General features: G+C 32.6%; 3 protein-coding genes across 7 annotated transcripts; 1 reads left to right on the top strand and 2 right to left on the bottom strand.

The window, feature by feature from the left end:
* The first annotated feature begins 10 nt into the window (after positions 1 to 10).
* On the top strand, positions 11 to 7,354 carry LOC100645912 (DNA-directed RNA polymerase III subunit RPC8). 5 transcript variants are annotated; one of them, XM_048407781.1, is made up of 9 exons: positions 59 to 206; positions 352 to 393; positions 613 to 804; positions 4,387 to 4,473; positions 4,558 to 4,741; positions 4,812 to 4,952; positions 5,025 to 5,146; positions 5,262 to 5,329; positions 7,005 to 7,354. In XM_048407781.1, exons 3-8 carry the CDS (start codon positions 712 to 714, stop codon positions 5,313 to 5,315), a joined length of 681 nt encoding a protein of 226 aa, XP_048263738.1. In that variant the 5' UTR covers positions 59 to 206; positions 352 to 393; positions 613 to 711; the 3' UTR covers positions 5,316 to 5,329; positions 7,005 to 7,354. The 5 variants fall into 5 exon arrangements, 4 of the variants coding, with proteins under 4 accessions (XP_048263739.1, XP_048263737.1, XP_048263738.1 ...); XM_048407782.1 differs by having other exon boundaries at positions 11 to 804; positions 5,082 to 5,146; XM_048407780.1 differs by having other exon boundaries at positions 58 to 804.
* On the bottom strand, positions 2,530 to 3,978 carry LOC100644724 (ribosome biogenesis regulatory protein homolog). Its single transcript, XM_003396512.4, has 5 exons — positions 3,815 to 3,978; positions 3,487 to 3,745; positions 3,108 to 3,409; positions 2,833 to 3,006; positions 2,530 to 2,763 (listed from the first exon to the last, which is right to left on the bottom strand). The coding sequence occupies exons 1-5, from the start codon at positions 3,961 to 3,963 to the stop codon at positions 2,628 to 2,630; spliced, it is 1,020 nt and encodes a 339-aa protein (XP_003396560.2). The 5' UTR covers positions 3,964 to 3,978; the 3' UTR covers positions 2,530 to 2,627.
* LOC100644018 (F-box/LRR-repeat protein 16) lies at positions 5,331 to 20,354 on the bottom strand. The gene is made up of 7 exons (XM_003396506.4): positions 19,294 to 20,354; positions 13,641 to 13,999; positions 11,335 to 11,628; positions 10,504 to 10,795; positions 9,471 to 9,666; positions 7,955 to 8,103; positions 5,331 to 7,227 (listed from the first exon to the last, which is right to left on the bottom strand). Exons 1-7 carry the CDS (start codon positions 19,388 to 19,390, stop codon positions 7,079 to 7,081), a joined length of 1,536 nt encoding a protein of 511 aa, XP_003396554.1. The 5' UTR covers positions 19,391 to 20,354; the 3' UTR covers positions 5,331 to 7,078.
* Between the last annotated feature and the right edge of the window lie 32 nt (positions 20,355 to 20,386).

Below are 20,386 nucleotides of genomic sequence, written 5' to 3'. Positions count from 1 at the left end.
CTGCTCAGCAACCCCTTCCTCTATATCCATCTTCGCACGCGCGTTACGTCGCTCGATTATACAGGGTCTTTCAGGAACTCAGGGTTAAATTTCAAGAGATGTAGTACTGCCTAAACGAATAAATAGTCTTAATAATGTTGGATCCAAATATCTTTGGTTTCATTGGGAATTATGAGACGTCTTCAACTGTGAACCTGTATAAAAGAGTTCAGTGTCATATTGTTTTATCTAGAACTACTACAATTTATCGAGTTAGGCTATGCTCACAGTGTTCTAACGAATGAAATATGTCGAAGTAATCAAATATGTATGTATATAGATTCTTACGTGTGTATACATTTCGATCTTCAGATGTTTCGTCGTTCGCTGTTATTATAATCTAAATCTCGCACAGTAAGTAATATAATGCGATATGGTAGTAACGATATCATTCAACAGTAATAACAGAAGAATATACCTTCATACTTTATTATTGTAGCATCCGTTTATGTGTAGTATTATTCTACTTTTACATTATTTAAATTATAGTTCTATGAGAAAATAGTGTGTTGAAATGTGTGAAATTCAATGTGTGTTGAAATGAGCGGAGGTCATATTAAATATATATTATAGATTGGTGGAAACGACTTATAATTTTGAAACTAACGATACCCATGGATCCAGTAGACGTGTTTATTAAAACGTATTCTTCCTTGTTTTAATGAGTACTGAATGTTCCTGAAGCTTTCAGAAACGCCTTCCTATATATGCCTTTCAATTGTCTTTTTGAATATCTGTACTTACGAAAAGCTAAGATGCTTTCATGTGAGTTATATGTTTCATTAGGAAGTCACAATTAATTCTCTGTAAAAAGTATATATTTACGTATATGTAAATATATAGGTTAGTAGTTTCAAAGATGATTTGCTTTATCGCATGTAGACGTAACAACATTCGATTTTTCTGTATACAACTATACAGTAGTGTCGCGGTAACTGGCCAGGATTTTGCTTCGTTAACTGGCCGTCAGTATTCACCCTCCCAGTTCCTGCACTGACGTGGAGCGAGTTCTGGAGTTATGTTTTGTTATGTAAAATAAATAAATGCGTCAGACATCTGTATCTCTCTTGTGGTTAAAGGAGAAAAGAAATATCCTGGAAACATACTTTCCCGGATAACTGACCTGATAAGCATGATCAGAGTCATGCATGATCGACAGTAAAATATTAGTCTAGCTCGGTTCCTGGTCTTAAGTAAATAACAAAATCGAACTAAAGTAATGAGCTTCTCGGAAAATAATAATTTGTGCTTAGCAAGTAGCATGGCGAATGTTTTTTTATCTTACTGTAGAATCTTGTAGACAAAGACCAATTTCGAAAATATGAACATATATGTATTACAGATACAGTTATGGTACCAAATTATTATTTTAGAATATATCGATTCTTGGTCGATATCGGAAAATTTAGCTATCTTCATATATCATAATTCAGCTACGGATTTTTATGCATTTATGTGAAATTTAAGGATGCAAAGTTTGCAAAATGCATATATTATGATTAAAATTATAAAAAATATTTAAAGTAAGCCGTATATTATGATAATTAATCAATGAAATAAACTATTTAGTTTTCACATTTTTTTAATTACGTTTACTGAAATATGGATTTGAACTAATATTGGATGTCAAACTTGACAGTATTATAATCAAACAGGATATATGAGTTGGATAATGCATTTCCAATCTGAAATACATCATACCACTGCGTCTTCAACCATGTGCCCTTATTTTACCCGCAATAGTATACTACATTCTATAAGATTGATTATTTATAACTTTTAAATAATATAAAATAGAATATTGAGACCACGATGAGCAAGTACGGTTAAGAATGAAGATATTAAAATGAAACATCGCTATTGAACGTAGTTATCATATCAATTCCTATAGATTGCGCAAGATATCCTAATGCGTTTGTGTTTCGTTCAAATGGCATTGAACGTGTACACATGCAACATGCATGTATAAAATCACATGCGGGGTGGAACCCCTTACTGATTCTAGGGCAACCAGCTTTCGCACTTACCCTCCCTTACACCCACTACCAGGTTACCTCGCCCTCTTGACTATCCCGAGTCGATATCCCGTGCTACTTTTGACCTTTCACCTTTTTCGCGTTACCCTGATTCTGTGACCAAGGGACAACCTGCCTTATCGACTTGTAATGCTACTCGTTCATTTTATTCGCGATTCATTATACTTCACCCTTGATTAATTTTATTTTTATATATGCATATAATTTTATACCTTGACTATATCTTCTTCCTTTTATATTTTTTCTGCAGTTTTTATTAGTTTTTTTTTTTGGTGGAAAGGGGACGAATAAAGTATTTTTGTCATATTTTTAAACCACTTTTATTTAATATTAGATGATAATTTAAGTTTTTAAAAAATGGTATTGCTTGCCGGTAATGTGAAAATAAATTCGACTTATTTGTAGAATGTCAATTTTAAAACTATTTGGGAGTTACTTAGGAGCTAACACAAAATTTTCGTATTGATATTATTTATTTCAACATATTTAATACTATGGTTTTTAAGTTACAATAACCGAAGTTAGAGGGATTGAAATAATACCAACAAATTTTTATCTTCGTTTTCTACCTCCAACTTTACGCTTCATATTCCGTTGTCCTTTACCTGCTTTCGGTTTCTTTACTCCCTTAGCTTTTACTCCCTTTTTACCTTTTTTCTTGTCTTCTTTTACTTTAGCTGGCGTTGTTCTGTGAAATACATTCAATTACAATCTTTTCTATACTAATAAATCTTGTAAAAAAAATGTGAAAATTTACTTTGGTACAGAGAAGTCTTCACGAAGAATCTTAGTGTTACTCTTCAGAATACTGTCTACCAGATTAGTATTGCGTTTCTTTTCTTCCTGTAAATTTTTAGGAATTTCTTCTGCTTTCCTTTTCATACCTGGAACTTGCTTGGCTATACCCTTGGCATCTTTTTCTTTTGGTAACCTATACAATATCATAGGAATTTTATATAAATTTTATATAAATTTATATTAAATTATAACTATATTATGATTAATTTTTAAATGATACAATATGAAATATACCTATCTTGGAATTTGCCAAGAGATGCTGTTGATGTACGTGCAATAGTCACGGCTTGTGAAAGTTGTTGTGAATCAGGAAAATGTTCCCTAGTAGGAAGTCCTACCTTTGGAATTTTTATATTTTTTGCCTTGGCAATATTACGCAGTCTTTGTAATTCATTCTTAGACTTTCTTTCTTCCTTTGCTGTCTTTGCAGCTGCAAATGGATCTTCCATAGCTTTACCTTCATTATTAACTTCTACCAACCACTCCTTCTGTTCTATGGCTTTGTTATGTTTATAACCAAAAGTAGGTATCCATTTCTACAAAAATATTAAGATATGATAAAAGCTTATATCAACAAGTTAAAATTTATTTCAGAGGAGTACTTGTAACTTACCTGTAGTTCTTCATCCCATTTAAGTTTAGATTTACCTTTTCGTTTAGTTTTGATACCTTTCTCTTTAGCAAATTGTTGCCATTTTGTCAAAGGTTTTGGTTTTGGGATTTGTCGAGCTCGTGGTAATACAAATTTCTGTTTGGGCAATTTTGCTACTATTACCTCATCAACACGTTCTATTGGAAGTTCCCATATTTTATTAATAACTATTTGCACGTTGTCCCTTGTTAAACTTTTCAGATATTGTTCGGTCTGTGATCTATAAAACATTAATTAATATATGCAGATCATACAAAAATAAAAATGATGGAAAGGATTTGTAGATTACTTTAATGCTTTTAGGTCCACAGTATTATAATCTAACGCTAAAAGAGTTCCTAAGTCTGTCTCAATTTCCACGTCTTTATTTACTTCTGTGGATTTATGTATATCTTTTTCCTGAGTGCTATTTTCTAGAATTGAATTTACAACATCCATCCTATCGGTTGTTCCTTTATTTTAAATCCTAAATGATCTACAGAAGAAAATTTTCAATTTTATCTTTGTTTTAATCACAAACAGTTTTATTTTTTATTTATACTACATCTGTCACTATAAATATACGACAAAATACACGAAACGAAATATGAGAAGTCTTGTTTTGCACTTCTTTGCTTAAAGCACGTGCGTTAAAGGTTATGTTGACAGTAATATAGTTTTTTTCGATGCATTCGTAATGGTGGTTTACTCTCTTTAAAGCACGCAAAATCTATGATAGGAATCATACTTTCAGATATTTCTCGAAATCAGAAGATAAATATTGTGTTAGTGATACAATAGATTTTTTTTTTATATTAAGATTTATATTTTAGTCGTTTTATCATATACAATACATTAATGTTTGTCCTCACGGAATTAAAGGACACAGTTAGAATTCCACCATGGGAATTCAAGCGAAAATTAAATGATGCTATTACAGATGAACTTAATAGAAAATTAGCTAACAAGGTAAGATATCATAATTTCATTTAAATATTTGCAGCCAAATTTCACCGATGGAATTAGATAGAATTATTAATTTATTTGTTCAAGGTTTATCTTGATGTTGGTCTTTGTATTGCTCTTCATGATATTACAAAAATTGAGGAATCATATATTTTTCCTGGAGATGGTGCATCTCATACCAAAGTAGTATTTCGTTTCATTGTGTTCCGTCCATTTATGGAAGAGATATTAATAGGGAAGATACGAAGCTGTAGTGTTGATGGTGTTCATGGTAATACTTAAAGCAATATTAATGTTTACTTCAATTTATGATTTATTTACCATAAAAACATTGTTTACAGTAACATTAGGGTTTTTTGAAGATATTGTAATACCACCTAACAAATTGCAACATCCATCAAGATTTGATCAAATAGAACAAGCATGGGTATGGGAATATGATACAGGAGATGGTCAGAAACATGACTTATTTATGGATGCAGGTAAATCACCTTAAAAACTTTGATTGCTTCATGAAACAAGAATACGTAAGATAGTAAAATTGTAAACTTTAGGAGAAATTATACGATTCAGGGTAATAAGTGAAACATTCACAGAAGCATTACCTACAGGACCAAATATGTCTGGGGAGACTGAGAAATCAGAAGCTAAAAATACACCTCCATATACGTTAGGAGTAGGTATTTATACTTTAGGTGTATGATTAAGATATTGATTATTAATCATATATAAATAATAATATATTGTGCATTATACTGAAAAATAATGGTTATTTTATTTTTGTATTATAGGCTGCTATTGATGAGCCAGGACTTGGATTACTCACTTGGTGGGAAAATACCTAAGAGTACAAAAATAGGTTCAGATCAATAAATTTTTATTTCACAGCACATTCCATCATGTTATCATATATCACTCTTATAAGTTACATCCATGACCTGCGTCGCATGCGACCCGACCTCCGATAGAATTTCGACTGTGCGGATATATTTTATATATTTAGTTTTGATTGGTAACAGAATTATTAACCGCATATTTGTACAATATATACAAAGACGTTATGTGCTAAACATGTGGTAACACACAAAAAATAATTTCAGTTCGGTCAGAAATTGAGTTAATGCTAAAATGTTACGCAGAAGTTATTCGGTAGTATGAGTCTGAACATAAAAACGTTGCACTTATTGTGCAACGGCGGCGTAAAATTCTCTTTCAATACCTTACATGTTGACTTGGATCATTAGTGTGTATCTGACACCGACTTGTTTTAAATAACCGTCGAAATATAGTTAACAGTATTAAACACGTAAAATACGTTTTTTTTTCTATATTGCGATATATCATTACATTTAATGAAAAACATTGGGAACTTAGCTAGATGTAAGCCTTAAATATAGGAAACATTAATTACATGACAGCAGAATATACATAGGTAAAATATAAGTTAAAAACTTTTTTTTTCTTCTAAATAGTACATACATGTGCAATGACCTTTAACGTTTTTTTTCTCTTTTTTTCATTCGTTTATTTAGCAACACATTGTCGAACAAATGAAAAACTCGCAGGATTGTGATGTCTCGTAAAATAAAAGTTCTCGTTAACACGTAACCGGAATGTTTTTCTGTATTCTTTTTGGTTTCTTTTATCTTTTTGTTTTAATCACTTTATTACGATCGTAGCTTGCTTATTATACCTTTTTTTCTCTCAAAGAAAGCAACGCGTCTAACGCGTTGATAATTACGCGCATCCTTAAAACGTTGAAGCAGGTTTAAACAACGCCCTAAACATATGTATATAGTCAAAGTAGAACAACATACGTATAATAAAAATTTATCACAGTTCTAACTGTTGTTGAGTCTGTCGTGTCATTTCGTCGTACAATGTCTACGTCTTTTTATATATCTTTTTTTCATTTCTTTTCTCCGTTTTAACGAGAACCTACTATAATTAAACTGCCTCTTCGTTTGCTTTCTGTTTTCTGTTTTCTCTATTATCAAGCGGCGACGTATGAGACTCCATATAAGATATCGATTTATCGAGAGGTGCATACTTTTCTGCATTTTCTTTTTTTTTTCTTGCATTTCTTTTTTTTTTTACATATTTTTTTTCAAACGCGTTTCGACGAAAAATGCAAAAAAGGAAAAAGGAAAGAACAAAACTAATCGAACCGTATATACGATCCGATCAGAAGTTCTAGCATCGGCGAGAAAGGAGTGCGATTCATACAGGAGCTCTGGTGTATTAAAAATGTCTACGCGCTATCTTAGTGTTAACATGTTTGCATGTTTTTAGGGCTAGTGTTTTTCTTTTTTTCTTCTTATATATCCTTTTTTTTTCATTTTTTATATCCTTTGTTGTTACAAGAGAGAACAATAATTTGCGGTACTGCTTGTGTATGGACGTCAATTGCTTCTTTCCTATCGGTATCCGCATCGTCTCCTCCCCTCGTAGTCAGTACTCTTTTTCGTTCTAAATATTGCTTCTAAATTTGCTTTACGTGAAACATTTTTTTATGTTATCGTCTCGTTCTATAGGAATTGAAACGTCTTCTGTGTGGAACGCAAAGGAATTTGCTGGAACTGCTGCCCTGCTCCCAACGAAGCGTCATTTATTCGATGATTAGGCAGCGCGGTAGGTGTTCACGCAAATAATCGAACAGCTCTTGAGACGTTCCTGGACAATTAGTTAACTCTAGCTCGTGTAAATGTCGAAGCTGAATCAAGCTCGATAATCCGCTACTTGTGAGCAATGGGCACCCTGTGAAAAATTTATGTTCTTTAATAGAAATGAATTTTTACCTTTTCTCCTTTGTGAAATAGTATAAATAAAAAAGTTTATCTATACAAAGAAATAAATTTGATCCATTGATCAATGATTCAAATTTCTTAACTCCTTAATTCTTTTGAATACCTTTTTTCTCTTTGTGGAAGAATGTAAGATTTTTCATCAATAATTGATACATATTAGGTTGGCCGAAAAGTTTCTTTCGTTTTATAAGGAAATAATAGACGCACAATGTTTTTTGTTTTATATTAGTTTGTTGAATTATGCACGAACATAATAGAAATAATAACAATTAATTATATAATAATAATAATAGAAACAATAGAATAGAATAATAATGGAATAATAGAATAATAATAGAAATAGAACGAAATGGATCATACCTAATTCAATAAAATAATATAAAACAGAAATTGTTTTTCATCTATTATCACCTTATGAACCGAAAGAAACTTTTCGGATAACTTAATAGAAATAGATAAATTTTTGAAAGGTAAATTTTAATACTTTTTAATTGTTTGTGAAATATTATAAGACCATTGGTCAATTATTTATATATGAAAAAAAGGGTAAATGTTTGGAAATAACATTTGTTCAATAATTGTTCATCTTTGAGAAAGGGGGGACGGTGAAGTTTATTCTTTAAATTTCGATGTGCAATGTAGGTTGACATATAGAGCAGGGTTTAGGTTGATCTTACCTGCCACGGAGAGTACTTGTAAGGATTTCATGCCGCACAAGTGCTGAAGTCCAAAGTCTCTAAGTAGTATGCACCATCTCAAGAACAATGCGCTCAATGATCCCATTGTGGAAATGTAGCCCACGCCTATATCTGTGATGTGCACACATCTACGCGAGGTGAAGAAAGAAAAGTTTAACAAACTATTCGCTTCGACTCTTCTCTTAATATAAAGCTTTGCAATTTTTTCATTTTTTTCGTTTCTCTTCGATTCATATTTTTCATGACATCATTCTTTCCTAGAAATGAACCTTTATCCTTATATCTTAATCTAATTTCTAAATTAATAATAATATCTACATCTGTAATATCTATATATGTAATAATTATATCTAAATTATGCATTTATCATAGATTTATAGATTGAGAAATCTATAGCAGCAACACATTATTATTTCACTTCCTAAATTAAAGATTATATGATTACATAATTAGAAACTTTAAGATAATAAAGGAAGGATCTATAATGATCCACGATGTCTTCGCCAAATTATTTAATGATCGTTTTCTGTTCATCGTAGATTCGTTAACGTCTCCATTCATGACAAATTGGCATGAAAACGAAGCCAAATCATTCGAGTCCAAATTCGAAAACGACATACACTACTATCCATAAATTATCGAAAGTTTATTAGTACATATATTTAAGACAAAGACAAATGAATTTTGTAATTACAAAAATGAAGTTGACAAGTTTATAAGTCGTATGTATTGAAAGAAAACCAAATTATACTATGTTTTGAAGATATTATTAGAAATCTATTTTAATAAATATTATGTTTAGGATTAACAAGTGGCGAATGAATTATGGACAAGAGTGTATAGTTGATAAAAGTAAAAGATATAGTGTGTTCTGCTGTATATTTAAAAAAATGTATCCTATAGTGTATTATTCGAAAAACAAGTTCCAGAAATTTTTATCGACCGATAAATCATTTGCAATTTGAAAATCAAGGTGTTTGGATGTGACTGTGAATGTCATCAGTTAGAACTTCGCTGTATCGCTTAGAACAACTGTATATTCTATATATATATATATAATCTCCTATAGCCAGCCGATATGTTGCTAGATTGTTAGTTCGTCTCCTTAGGCGTCTGAATGCATCGACGATCGCTGATTCATGGACGTATTGCACAATAGTTGATCGTAAATAGAATGCTTGTTAACGCGCTTAGTATGTAGAACATGAATGGATCGTACGGATTCACCGCGGTGGGTCGCAGTGTCATTTAGCGCGATTTAAAAGAAGAGTTAAGAAAAAGAGAAGTATGCCTCTTCATTTTCGTCGGTTGCAGCTGAATGCCTTTTCTCTTAACTCATTGGAAACCAACGTTGCAATTTTTTTCAACTGATTTACATTATTGAATATTTAATGTTTTGCTTAATACATTCTTTATCATCGTTTTTTGTACGAAACTTTAACAAATTTTGGATCCCTTTTTATGTTAAGTCCTATAATAATTAAACTGTTCTCACCTGTCCAATGTGAGCTCCTCTAAGTGATTCAGATCACAAGCAATGTACTCCAGAGCCGCGTCGGTGATTCTCGAACACCAGCTCAGATCCAATGAACGAAGCCTGGATAAGTTTTCTGCTATCAATTCAACGCCATCATCTGTTACTTTACTGCATCCGGACAGCGACAGGACAGTCAGATTGGGCAAGGAATGTACTGGAAGATAAGACAGAAAATGAAGAATACATTATACACTCTCTAAGATTCTTTTTTCTTTCTTTTTTAATCTTTTTCATTAACTTATTACAGAGAAATACGAAACTACCATATAAATAACGACATCTGGTCGTTGTCCTCGAAGTAGCTACGTGTACTCACTTAGAAGCATGAGTCTGAGCTGTTGCTGACAGCTTGAAAGCTAAATAAAGCGGTGTTCCTTAATTCTAAATTTATAATGGTCGGATGCGTGCACCACCTGACTTAATTTCACGGTATCGTCATCAAGAATTATTTCTACCTGGATCCTAGCAAAACGATTTTGCAACTGTCCCGTTTTACGCGACGTTAACGTCTTGAGTTATGTTGGAGTATTTTTTACTATACATATACAACGAAGATACCACTATAATAACTAACATGATAACTCAAAGACTAATTAGTACTTATTCTTATTATATCCAACCACGTTATAATATCAGACACCTCGAGTGTCTTTAGTGGAAGACAATTTGTCATTTTATCACAACATTGAACATTGCTCAACTTTTTATTGATATATATGTCAATTTTTCAATTTTTATTTTTTTTTCATACTACAGTAAAACATAAATAACTAAAAGTGTGGATACTGTATTCAAAAATAACTTTTCGTAATATGACCCTCTTTTATGTTATATTGATTTTGTATTACTAAACACTCCAAATGAATATTTGCTCCAATTTTTATTTAAAATCTATGTCTTATACTTTAATCGAAAGACATACGAAATGTCTTATTCGAAGCAAAATACGAATAACATTACAACGCAAGATTTCAAAACAAAGGCACCTTACCAATGTTGACTACACCATGATTAGTGAGTTCCCAGCAGGACTGCAGCCTGAGGATACTAAGGGAGCTACTTTGAGTGGCGTGGAAATATCCAAGAGCGGCATCGGTTACATGGTAAGCTTGCAACGAGAACTCGTAGAGACTCGGCAGCAATTGAGCGACAGCACCGACAGCTTCATCGGCCACATTAATACAATCCGACAAGGAGAGCGATACTATTCTAGGTGTCAAGCAAGTCCACAGGCCGGCTTCCGTTATCTCGTTGCAACCAGCTAATTCCAGCTCGAACAACGCCTAAAAATATAAAAACATTAGAGAAATTTCTACTCCCTCTTGCCTTAATATCTACTCATTAATTTACTCTGTATCTAATAAATGAGTGATATAAAGAAGAAAAGAAAGAAAATAGTAATTTGTTTGAAAGTTTTGAAAACAAGAATGAAGTCTGTAGTAGTTTATTTATTTAAACAACAAGATATGCATAATTAACATTTTTAAAACAGTTGATTTAAATGTCTATATTTGGATTGTACAGAATGTTTCAAATATTTTTGATTTTTCAACTTTAGAAGTTGGTGAAAAATAACCTTGAAAGAAAGTTCATCCCCAACGTACTTTTTCATTGTCAGTTTTTAATATAACATAAACGAAACATTTAGAATAAAAAATTTTCATTTCTGAAAGAAAAATTCAATTAATTCTTGCGTACTATACACCAGTAAAAATCTGTTGTAACTTTAATCTGCAATCAAAAGGTAATGCTCATTTTTTAAGTGAAATATTTAAATTTAATGATTGTTTTGTATTAAGGAAAGTCATATGTATTTATATACCTGTAAATGATCTAAGAGAGCTTCAAGCCCCCTGTCAGTAACGGCGCAACATCTAAGCGATAACGAATGAATATTTCTCTGCGCTAATGGGAATCCGTGCGTCAGTTCCGGGATATCCTCATCCGATGCGCCGAGAAGAACCAACGAATGAAAGCCTCTTCTAACTAAGGAGGCGTAAAGCCGTGTGCGTGAACTAGGAGGCATGGCACGCACCTCACGACACCTCACCACGGGCACTAAGCCTGCCCAGAGTCGAGGTCGCGCATAAAGTATATCTCGCCATCTTAAGCACACCTGTAAATCACCGAATCGTTACATTTTTGTATATTTTTAAAAATATAAAATTTCACGAATAGAAGATTTTAAAATTATAAGATATTTCAAAGATGCAAAATTTTAAGAAATTGAAATGTACATCAATGTTGAAAAATTCACGGGTACTCGATTCGCCATGGAATAAATTAAGAATCATGGAAGTGGAATCTCAATGTTGTTAGATTTTCCGTTTTATTTTTAGGTTTGCAAGTTATTCTAGAAAACCTTTGCCAGGATGATTTCATATGTTTGTAACAACTGCTTAATAAAATATTTATGAATGCGCACGCATTGCTTCCATTTTTAATCGAGGTACGCTGGCAAAGTCTACGTAGAACCCTGTGGGACGGACATCCTGGAATAGACGTCTTATATAAAAACTGCATCAAGATTGAATCAATATTAATATACCGTTCAAAGAAAGTGGGGTAACGTCTGTTTAAATCTTGAACAGTATTGTTAAGAGACTTTTCCTTTCATCCTATCATGTTAGAGCGTCTAAGTAACTAGATAAGTTGTATTATGTATTTATAGATTTATATATGCTTATTGTTCTGTTCTAAGCAGATGAGAGAATCAATGTTTACTGTCCCAAGGAGAATAGAATGATGCTTTAATTTTATGACATAAATCCTTAACTCTTAACTAATATCGTGAAGTTATAAGCGATCCTCTTAACAGTTGGGACTAAGTTACTTAATTCTAAAATACTTTATACTTTTTAAAACACGAAATGGATTTAAATACTCTAAAATTAAATAATCCATCGAATTAAAATTTAACAATTTAATTTAATAGATTATCTAAACCAATATTAGAACCAGAACCAGATGACAGTTAAGAACCTTGTATAAGATATATGCAAGATCGTATATCAGTCTAATCTCCCGTGAAAGATCATTCGACCAGTATGAAAAGGCTTCTAATACTATTATTTATAATTGAACAGCGTTTCCAACCATAAATCAGTAAATCAGCCCGAGTCCACGACGTATGTATGTACACAAGTCGATAGCCAAGAAGTCTGACGTCCGTTGCTAAACAAATATGTCATTTAACAAAGCATCTCGCAATAAGACTTTCCTTAATCACAAGTGATTTATTTTACGACCAAGAAGAATCATCTTGCACGACCGTGAAATGATTATTATCTAATCCACATCGTCAACCCTTACTATCTTCAATTCCACAGCGAATCAATGCCAAGAATTGAGGATTGAGCGCATTCTACTTTTCCAATAGAATTAAAAGCTTCAGCAATATATAGAGTACAGTCAAAAGTATTATGGAAACAATATTATACAAGAGGATTCCGTATGCAAAATTAAATTAGTAGTATCAAGTGAAATTTTTTTATCCGAGAATTAATTTTAAGGTCAAGAGATACTATAATGCCCATTACTTTTCTATACAAAATCTGCGCGACTTTTACGAGTAGTTAGATTCAAGAAAGTACAGTGGATAGTTTCATTAACAATACTTCATTTCGTCAATAATAGTAAAATAAAATTTTAGCAGTCCACAATCTACTTATCTGAGCCTAAACTCCCATTATTTGAACTAAGTATCATAAGTGACAGAAAAATCAGCGAACTTCTATTATACAAATTCTCCTTATAAACTGTATCTTACGTAATAAATTCTCAAAATCCATTCTCTTCAATACTGTGCCTTCAACGAAAAGCTATTATTCTACGTTTTTGACGTACTTTCGCATAGGGAATCACTTTCTGTCCTATGTATGTCATACAGTATTTTATATAATCCTCTTAGCTGCTCCCAAACAAAACAGATAGAAAAGAAGATAACAAAGTATGTATCAGGTATTCGGTATAAGCGCTATTCCTCTTTGATTGTATATTCTAGTGTAATTCTTTCGACCGAACTTATCTTACTTCTCACTGAGGACGGAACATAAAAAAAGAAAGAAACAAAGATGAGTGCAAGTCTGTTGCAAGTTAGATTAATAACGATCGTTTAATCGCTGGCACCTGAGCCAAAATCCTTCTCTCGATGGCGGTGAAGTAGAGGAAGAATTTACTGAGGAAATGATCGTCTTGCATCAGCTGATCCCACGTGGTGGGCGCGACGTATCCGCCCGTTCCACCGCTCGCCAACGGCACATTCTTCCCTCGATTTCTCGATATCCTTGCTCTGCCCGGTATACCGACGTTGCTCAGGCTCTTGTTGTTCACCGAAGGCATGTTGCTCATCGACGTTGGCACGCTCCTGCTTGGCTTTTCCGGGGTTGCGTTCGCATTATTCGCGCTCTGCAAATTCGTGTACGGAACACCGCCGCTCCCGCAGAACACGTGCGTAACGCGTTCCATGACGCTCGCCTTTCCCCCACCTGAAACATTCCCATGGTTTATTTAAACATCATCCTTTGTCTCAATTACCAATTGATACCTAATACGTTTCAATAGAGATTGTTTAATATTCAAAATAATAATTGTATTTCTTTTATCACCAGATTTAGGATTAATTTCTTTTCATTTATGTTATGTATTGCATGTATTAATTATATAAATAATATTACTATTTGTTGTAGTTCAATAGTTAAAAAATTCAATATATTTTCAATCAATTCTATACCTCTTATTAAATTTGTCTTTTTTATTTTCTATTAGAGATTTTTTATTCTCTTAAAAATTTGCAAATCATTGCTTCTTCTATACTCCTGACTTCTATAATGCTTTGCCAACTAACATTTTTAAATTTTGTCAATATTAAAGATAAATAACAAAATTTGGAAAATAAATATAATAGAGAGTAAAGAATCTATTGAAATGTTTTATCCTGAGTGTCCTAAGATGGTTTTTGCATCCAATATTATTATACAATAGTCCATTTGGATCAAACAGGCGATTAAATGGGATTATTAAGAATGACTAGGAGTTACATAATTTATGAATTGCTTGATGACTTCTAAAACTTTTATGAATGTATTATCATAGTCGTTTGGAACGGTGTAGAGGAAATATCGACTCGATAAAGCTGAAAGTTGTTAGGTTTCAGAAGGCTCCTCCAGGTTAAAGGCTTTCGTAAATTCCTTTAAAGAAATATTTACTTTCTCGATTATAAGCACTCATAATCGAACATCTATATATGAAACATTCGTTTGCAGGAACAAATCTATGTTGTTCATGAATTTAAATATCCACGATGTTTGCCTGTAAGTTAAATTTAGGATGAACTATCCTTTCAATGATCATTGATTTACAGGGAACTCCACGAAAATATTTTAAATTTATCAATTTGAATAAATCATAATCACCTCTATCAAATATATTACAAAAGAATTCAAAATAATTCTTTTTTCCCATTGAAAAAATATTGGCATCATATTATCAACAATACAAAGGTGTTCTTTGTCTCCTTAGAAGGAAGGATTCCGTATTGATGTTTATAGAAATAATCTAAAACATAAACTTCTTTCAATGATCAAATAGTTCTTCGATTATTCAAGTAATATTTTTAAAACAATCTATAAGTTGAAATAAACTACAATTACATACATTAAATAAATTGTCATAAAATAGCATTTACATACAAAAGAATTCCTTTTTTTCTATTATAAAAATATTAAAAATATTATGTGTAGATAAAGGTGTTTAAAACAAGTTTCTATATCCAATATAATTTTTAAAGATCCATGCTTGTAATGAGGACTGGAGAGTATGTCTTTAAAGGCTTTTCTGTAAAGGTAAACTTGCTGCGAAGATGCGACAAGTTATTTTCGTTTTATTTTCGAACTGTATGTCCCATTTGGCTCCGGGTACATCTCTATTTCCTATCTCTATCTCTCTATCACATGGCAAGCATTTTTCCCCCGCGAATTGTGCCCACCTACGATTAACACGTTGATTGCTACGGCGATGGTCGCAGTTGGTATACTACGGATTTATATGTAAATTCATAGTTTTATATGTATGATAAAAGAAACTTTAGCAAAAAATTATTTTACCTGCTAAATAATATAGAGACTCTTATACTCTGGATATTTCATACATTTTTGTAAATTATTCACATTCTGTGCATTATTGCACTTTAGCATTTCTCACAAATGCGTAAAAATCCGCAGTTTAGTCATCCATGAATCACATTACTAAATTTTTTAAAATAATTGGTACAAGATAAATCTCATAGGTTAACAAATTTCCAACAATATGGATGATTTAAATAATGTTATCAGAAAAGAATGCGCGAATATAATATAATTTTCTATTGTAATGTATGTATGGAAATATTGTAATTAATATAGAAATTAAATGTTATGTTGTAGCATATTTCAATCTATTGCGACTTCCAGAGAAAAATATATAAACTTTATGTGACAGTCAACATGTTAAATTACAATTCTGCTCTCTTATCCAACTCATCTATCGAACAACAATAACGTATCTCGCATCACATCTATTCTATCGCGAGATGTAGCTCGATCGATAAGTTCATCGAATGACAGTTTCACCGGTATTCGCAATCGAAAGAATGTATCGAATAGATTGTCGAAAAATGTTTCCGATTCGAATAAAATTCGTTACAGCGTGACAAAAATTTTCTATACGCCACGACACTTCAAATTTATAGCCAGTATTGATCAGTTCCACGTGTAATGTAAATAGATATTCCCTGCAGAGATCTTTATTGAGGACATGAAAATATGGGGATTTATTAATACTTATTGGTCCAATTGTCTTTAATGTAATAATTTGTTTTTCAGATGGCGAATTAACAAGATGTAATATGAAAATTATTACAAATGTCTCGAATAACCTTTTATTTTCTTCTCTATGTTAAATTCAAACATGAAAGAAATTTTATATTTATAAAATGAATATCATTTGAATCAGAGAAGTTGAAATTATATTAATATGATAATTTTACGATATAATGACAGGTAACTATGTATCTATATAGAATTACAATAATTTTATATTAATTTAAAAAAACAAGAAAAGCTCTATTTCATTTCAAATATAGACGTACAATAAACAAAATTTCTAATCTTCGATCTCAGAGTAATTCCTTCACATTCGTATAATATAATTTATAATAATCTAAACTTCGTAGATAATCAAAATAAAAAAATAGAGAATCGAATGATGTTCATCATCTAATCCTATTTATTTTCTTGCAGCATCTAAATTTTACGAAAAAGATTAAGAAGATGGTTTTGGGTTTTTGTTTGAAGAAACAAAGATGATCATGCGATGATACAGTAACGAATGATTAATTGTTTGAGAGGAGGGGTTTGGCTGATCTGCCGCAATTTTATCAGTCGTGCAGGGGCTCTGGCGGCAATCCAGCCGCCACGGTGATTACCTATTTTACGCGTTAAAATAAATCTCTTGCTCTGTCGCGACTTCTCGGCCGTATGAAAACCGGCATGCGTACGCTGCCTTTTGTCTCCCGGATTCCCATTCAAGCAAACCCGATGCTCGGGCTCTCGTGTTCGTCAGACACGACAAATCGCCGATTCACCGATATTTCCGGTCCGCGAATCGTCGACCTAGTCATGTCAATCGATACGATGTTCTCGTGCTAACAATTAACCACAATTAACAACGGTTGAAATAAATTCAGGTGTCACGTTCAAAACATACAATGCCTGATCATTTATGACTGCATTATTATTGCCTTTACAATAGCGCACGAAATCAAACGAATTGAACGAATATCTGTAGAAACTTTTTATGAGTATGTTATGTGTTATACGAAACATTTTGAAATGTCATTAGTATTGTAACAAGGCGTGATTATGATAATTGTATTGATAAAGTTTGGAACAAATTCGCAAGTGTATATGGATGCTACAAGATATTTAATGTAAATATGTATTTCACAGAGATTACAAAACTATTTAAACAGTTAATTATTCATTATATTAATAAGCCATGATATTCAGTGCAGTCATCTTAACCTCTTATTATATGTTTAAGATGGCTATTTATGTTGTATACTAATTTTTTAATAAATATATTTTTCTATATATTTTTATATTATTTATATAAGTTTATTTTTTAATCAAAAGTATATTTTAAATATACTTTTTGCACAATATAATACACTACATACACAGTACATATATAGCTATAATGTTTCATTATTAACTAGCCATTGTTAATTTCAACAGTTTTTGGAAATTGGTATTAAATGTATATCCAAAATAAACAAATGTATCAGATATTCGTATCCTACTAGCATTCAATAGAAAAGATACTCGAGAGTAATACTTCTTAGAAATATACTTCCATTAGTAAATGAAATTAAATTAGTATGACTATAGTTGAGATGATTAATATTCATATACGAAACATAGGAAACCAGGATAAGTTGAAGTTAAATACATATTTCAGCCGACAATGATCCAACATCTTTGCCATATTTTTCAACAATACACGAGGCCTAACAGTGTCTTATTAAAACTTAAGCTCTAGTTTTAGATACTAGATTTTAGATATAAGTATCATAAGGTTAACCTCTAAATGAGATTCGAAATTAAACCTCAAATCATCCATAAAAAATACATAAAAGATATAACGTTGTAAAGGTATAAGTTACACTGAAAAGATTGATAAACTCGTTAAAAATATCATAAAAAGAAAAAACACACAAAATTGAAGACGAATGATGTATGTATGTATATCTTTCCCAAATTCTCAAGCAAATAGAAAATAGAATGCAAGGTAAAAGATTACAAGATGGTTAAGTTCTACGTTTTCACGTGCATGAGGACGAATGCTATCGATTCCATTGCAGTTCAGATTGCGACTAAAAGCACTTGGTGGCCGCTTTAACGAGCGCTCCGGACGAAGATCGCCGGGACAACACCGAACATACGATGCACCGGGTAATGTTGTATAATGCAGAATTAAGAAACGTTGTCCAAGGAGCGGTTCGGGGTTGCGGTTTAACAGAAATCAATTGGTATTTGTGATTACGCAATAATGGCTGGCCAAATTCGTCGATCGCCCCGCTTCGGCGACTGTTTAAGATTCCAGCACGATGAAACAACGAATAAAAAGGGCAGGAAGAGAAAGAATATTAATTGGTAATAACATTCTGTCGAGGCTCTTTTTAAAAGAATCGACGATTATGAACTATTTGTTTAAGTTAGGATGAAGCTAGACAATTCCAAATTAGGTATCGATTTAAAATTATTCTCGAGCCATTCACATGAAGGATAAAATAAGTTACAAGTTGCTTGAAATAATTAGAGGATCGTCTTTACTCGAATGAGTTTATTGCTCAGCAAGTTATTCAATAGCTTGAAAGCTTGATAAATACCATATTGAATTGTGTATTTAGTAGAAAGGTTAATCATTTTAAAAATAAAAGATACAGAACGTTAATAATTTTAAAGATGAAAATCACAAAAGAATGTTTCTGATCGTATTTCTCATTTCTTGATAATGTATTAAAAATTCATGTATTTCAATGTTAACAAATACTTTTAAGAATTTCAGATCGACTCGGTTGAAAAAGAATCACATTTAAATACTCGGTAATTCCTCAATCTCTTCGATCAATCCATTTTTCCAAATTCCTTAAATACATATTTGAGGTATGATTCCTCTAAGTATCTTCAAGTCCTATATCGTACTACAAGAAAAAAAAAATAATGTTAATTAATTCACCAACCATGATGTTTAGACGCTCTTAGCCCCAGACCGTTGATTCTTTTGGTCAACTCGGCGCTGGCTCTTTCGACGACCCCCTGCGCTGATATCGAAGACATCTCTCAAGAAGCGGAGGCGCACTCCCTTTGCTCAGCCACGACTTGTAGTCAAGACAAGTAGGGACGCGCGTGACCGTGGTTGAAACGTTTCATATTCGACAGCCACGGAAACAAAACTCAATCTTCAAGTTTTGCACGGTTCCTCTACCACTCTCCTGTTTTTTCCTGCGTTTCGGTTCTTCTTTTTGCGTTCGCAACGTCCGGCTGCTTTCACGACAATAACGGGTTCCTCCAGCACATAAGGTCAATCGTTAATTCCATGAAAGTTGTTCGATCATAACGTTCAACAGCTTTCTAAATTTATCAGGTATATCAGTGCGCGTAGCCAAGGAGAACGAAACGCAACCCTTCGAGATAGCTCGTCGCATGCAGCGAATCGATGACGGAACGTTTTGCTGGAAAGATCTATTTTAATCGACAGCTCGTGACAGTCGCGTGAACCGTTTGACGAAAGATTTATATGTCAGAAAAACGAAAGGAGACGATAGTTCAGAACGAAGAAAAAGAAATGGAAAAAATAGATAATGACGAAGATACGTCACGATATGATATAAGTATACGTTCGACGACTAATATTCTTCGTATAAAACGAACAAAATATCACGTTCGTTAATCACGACTCGAGTTTATGTAATAAACTTGACCACCTCACTAAAAACTGTACAAATGATGGAATGCCTCTTCAACACTAGCTGTCGAATCGATAAGCATCATCGGCACAGACATTTCTATCGACGATGATCTGGTTTATTCGCGTCTAATACATCCCCACAATAGTTGTCGAAATAATTGAACGCGCCACTATAGTCGTTTCCCGTTCGTAGAGCACGATGTGCACTGTGCACACAGCCTCTTCACCGCGGTGCTTCTCTTTCTTTCCTTCTCTGTTTATGTACCAGTCATGATACCGAGCGAAAAACAAAGTTAGAAGGTGGAGCTGCTGCAACGGGCACGGTACATGGGGGTGGTTTGTGCGAGACTGAATCGATATTCGTG

This window comes from Bombus terrestris, chromosome 7, assembly GCF_910591885.1.
Source record: "Bombus terrestris chromosome 7, iyBomTerr1.2, whole genome shotgun sequence".
NCBI classification, from domain to species: Eukaryota; Metazoa; Arthropoda; class Insecta; order Hymenoptera; family Apidae; genus Bombus; species Bombus terrestris.
This window is presented reverse-complemented; position numbering and strand designations above follow the sequence as displayed.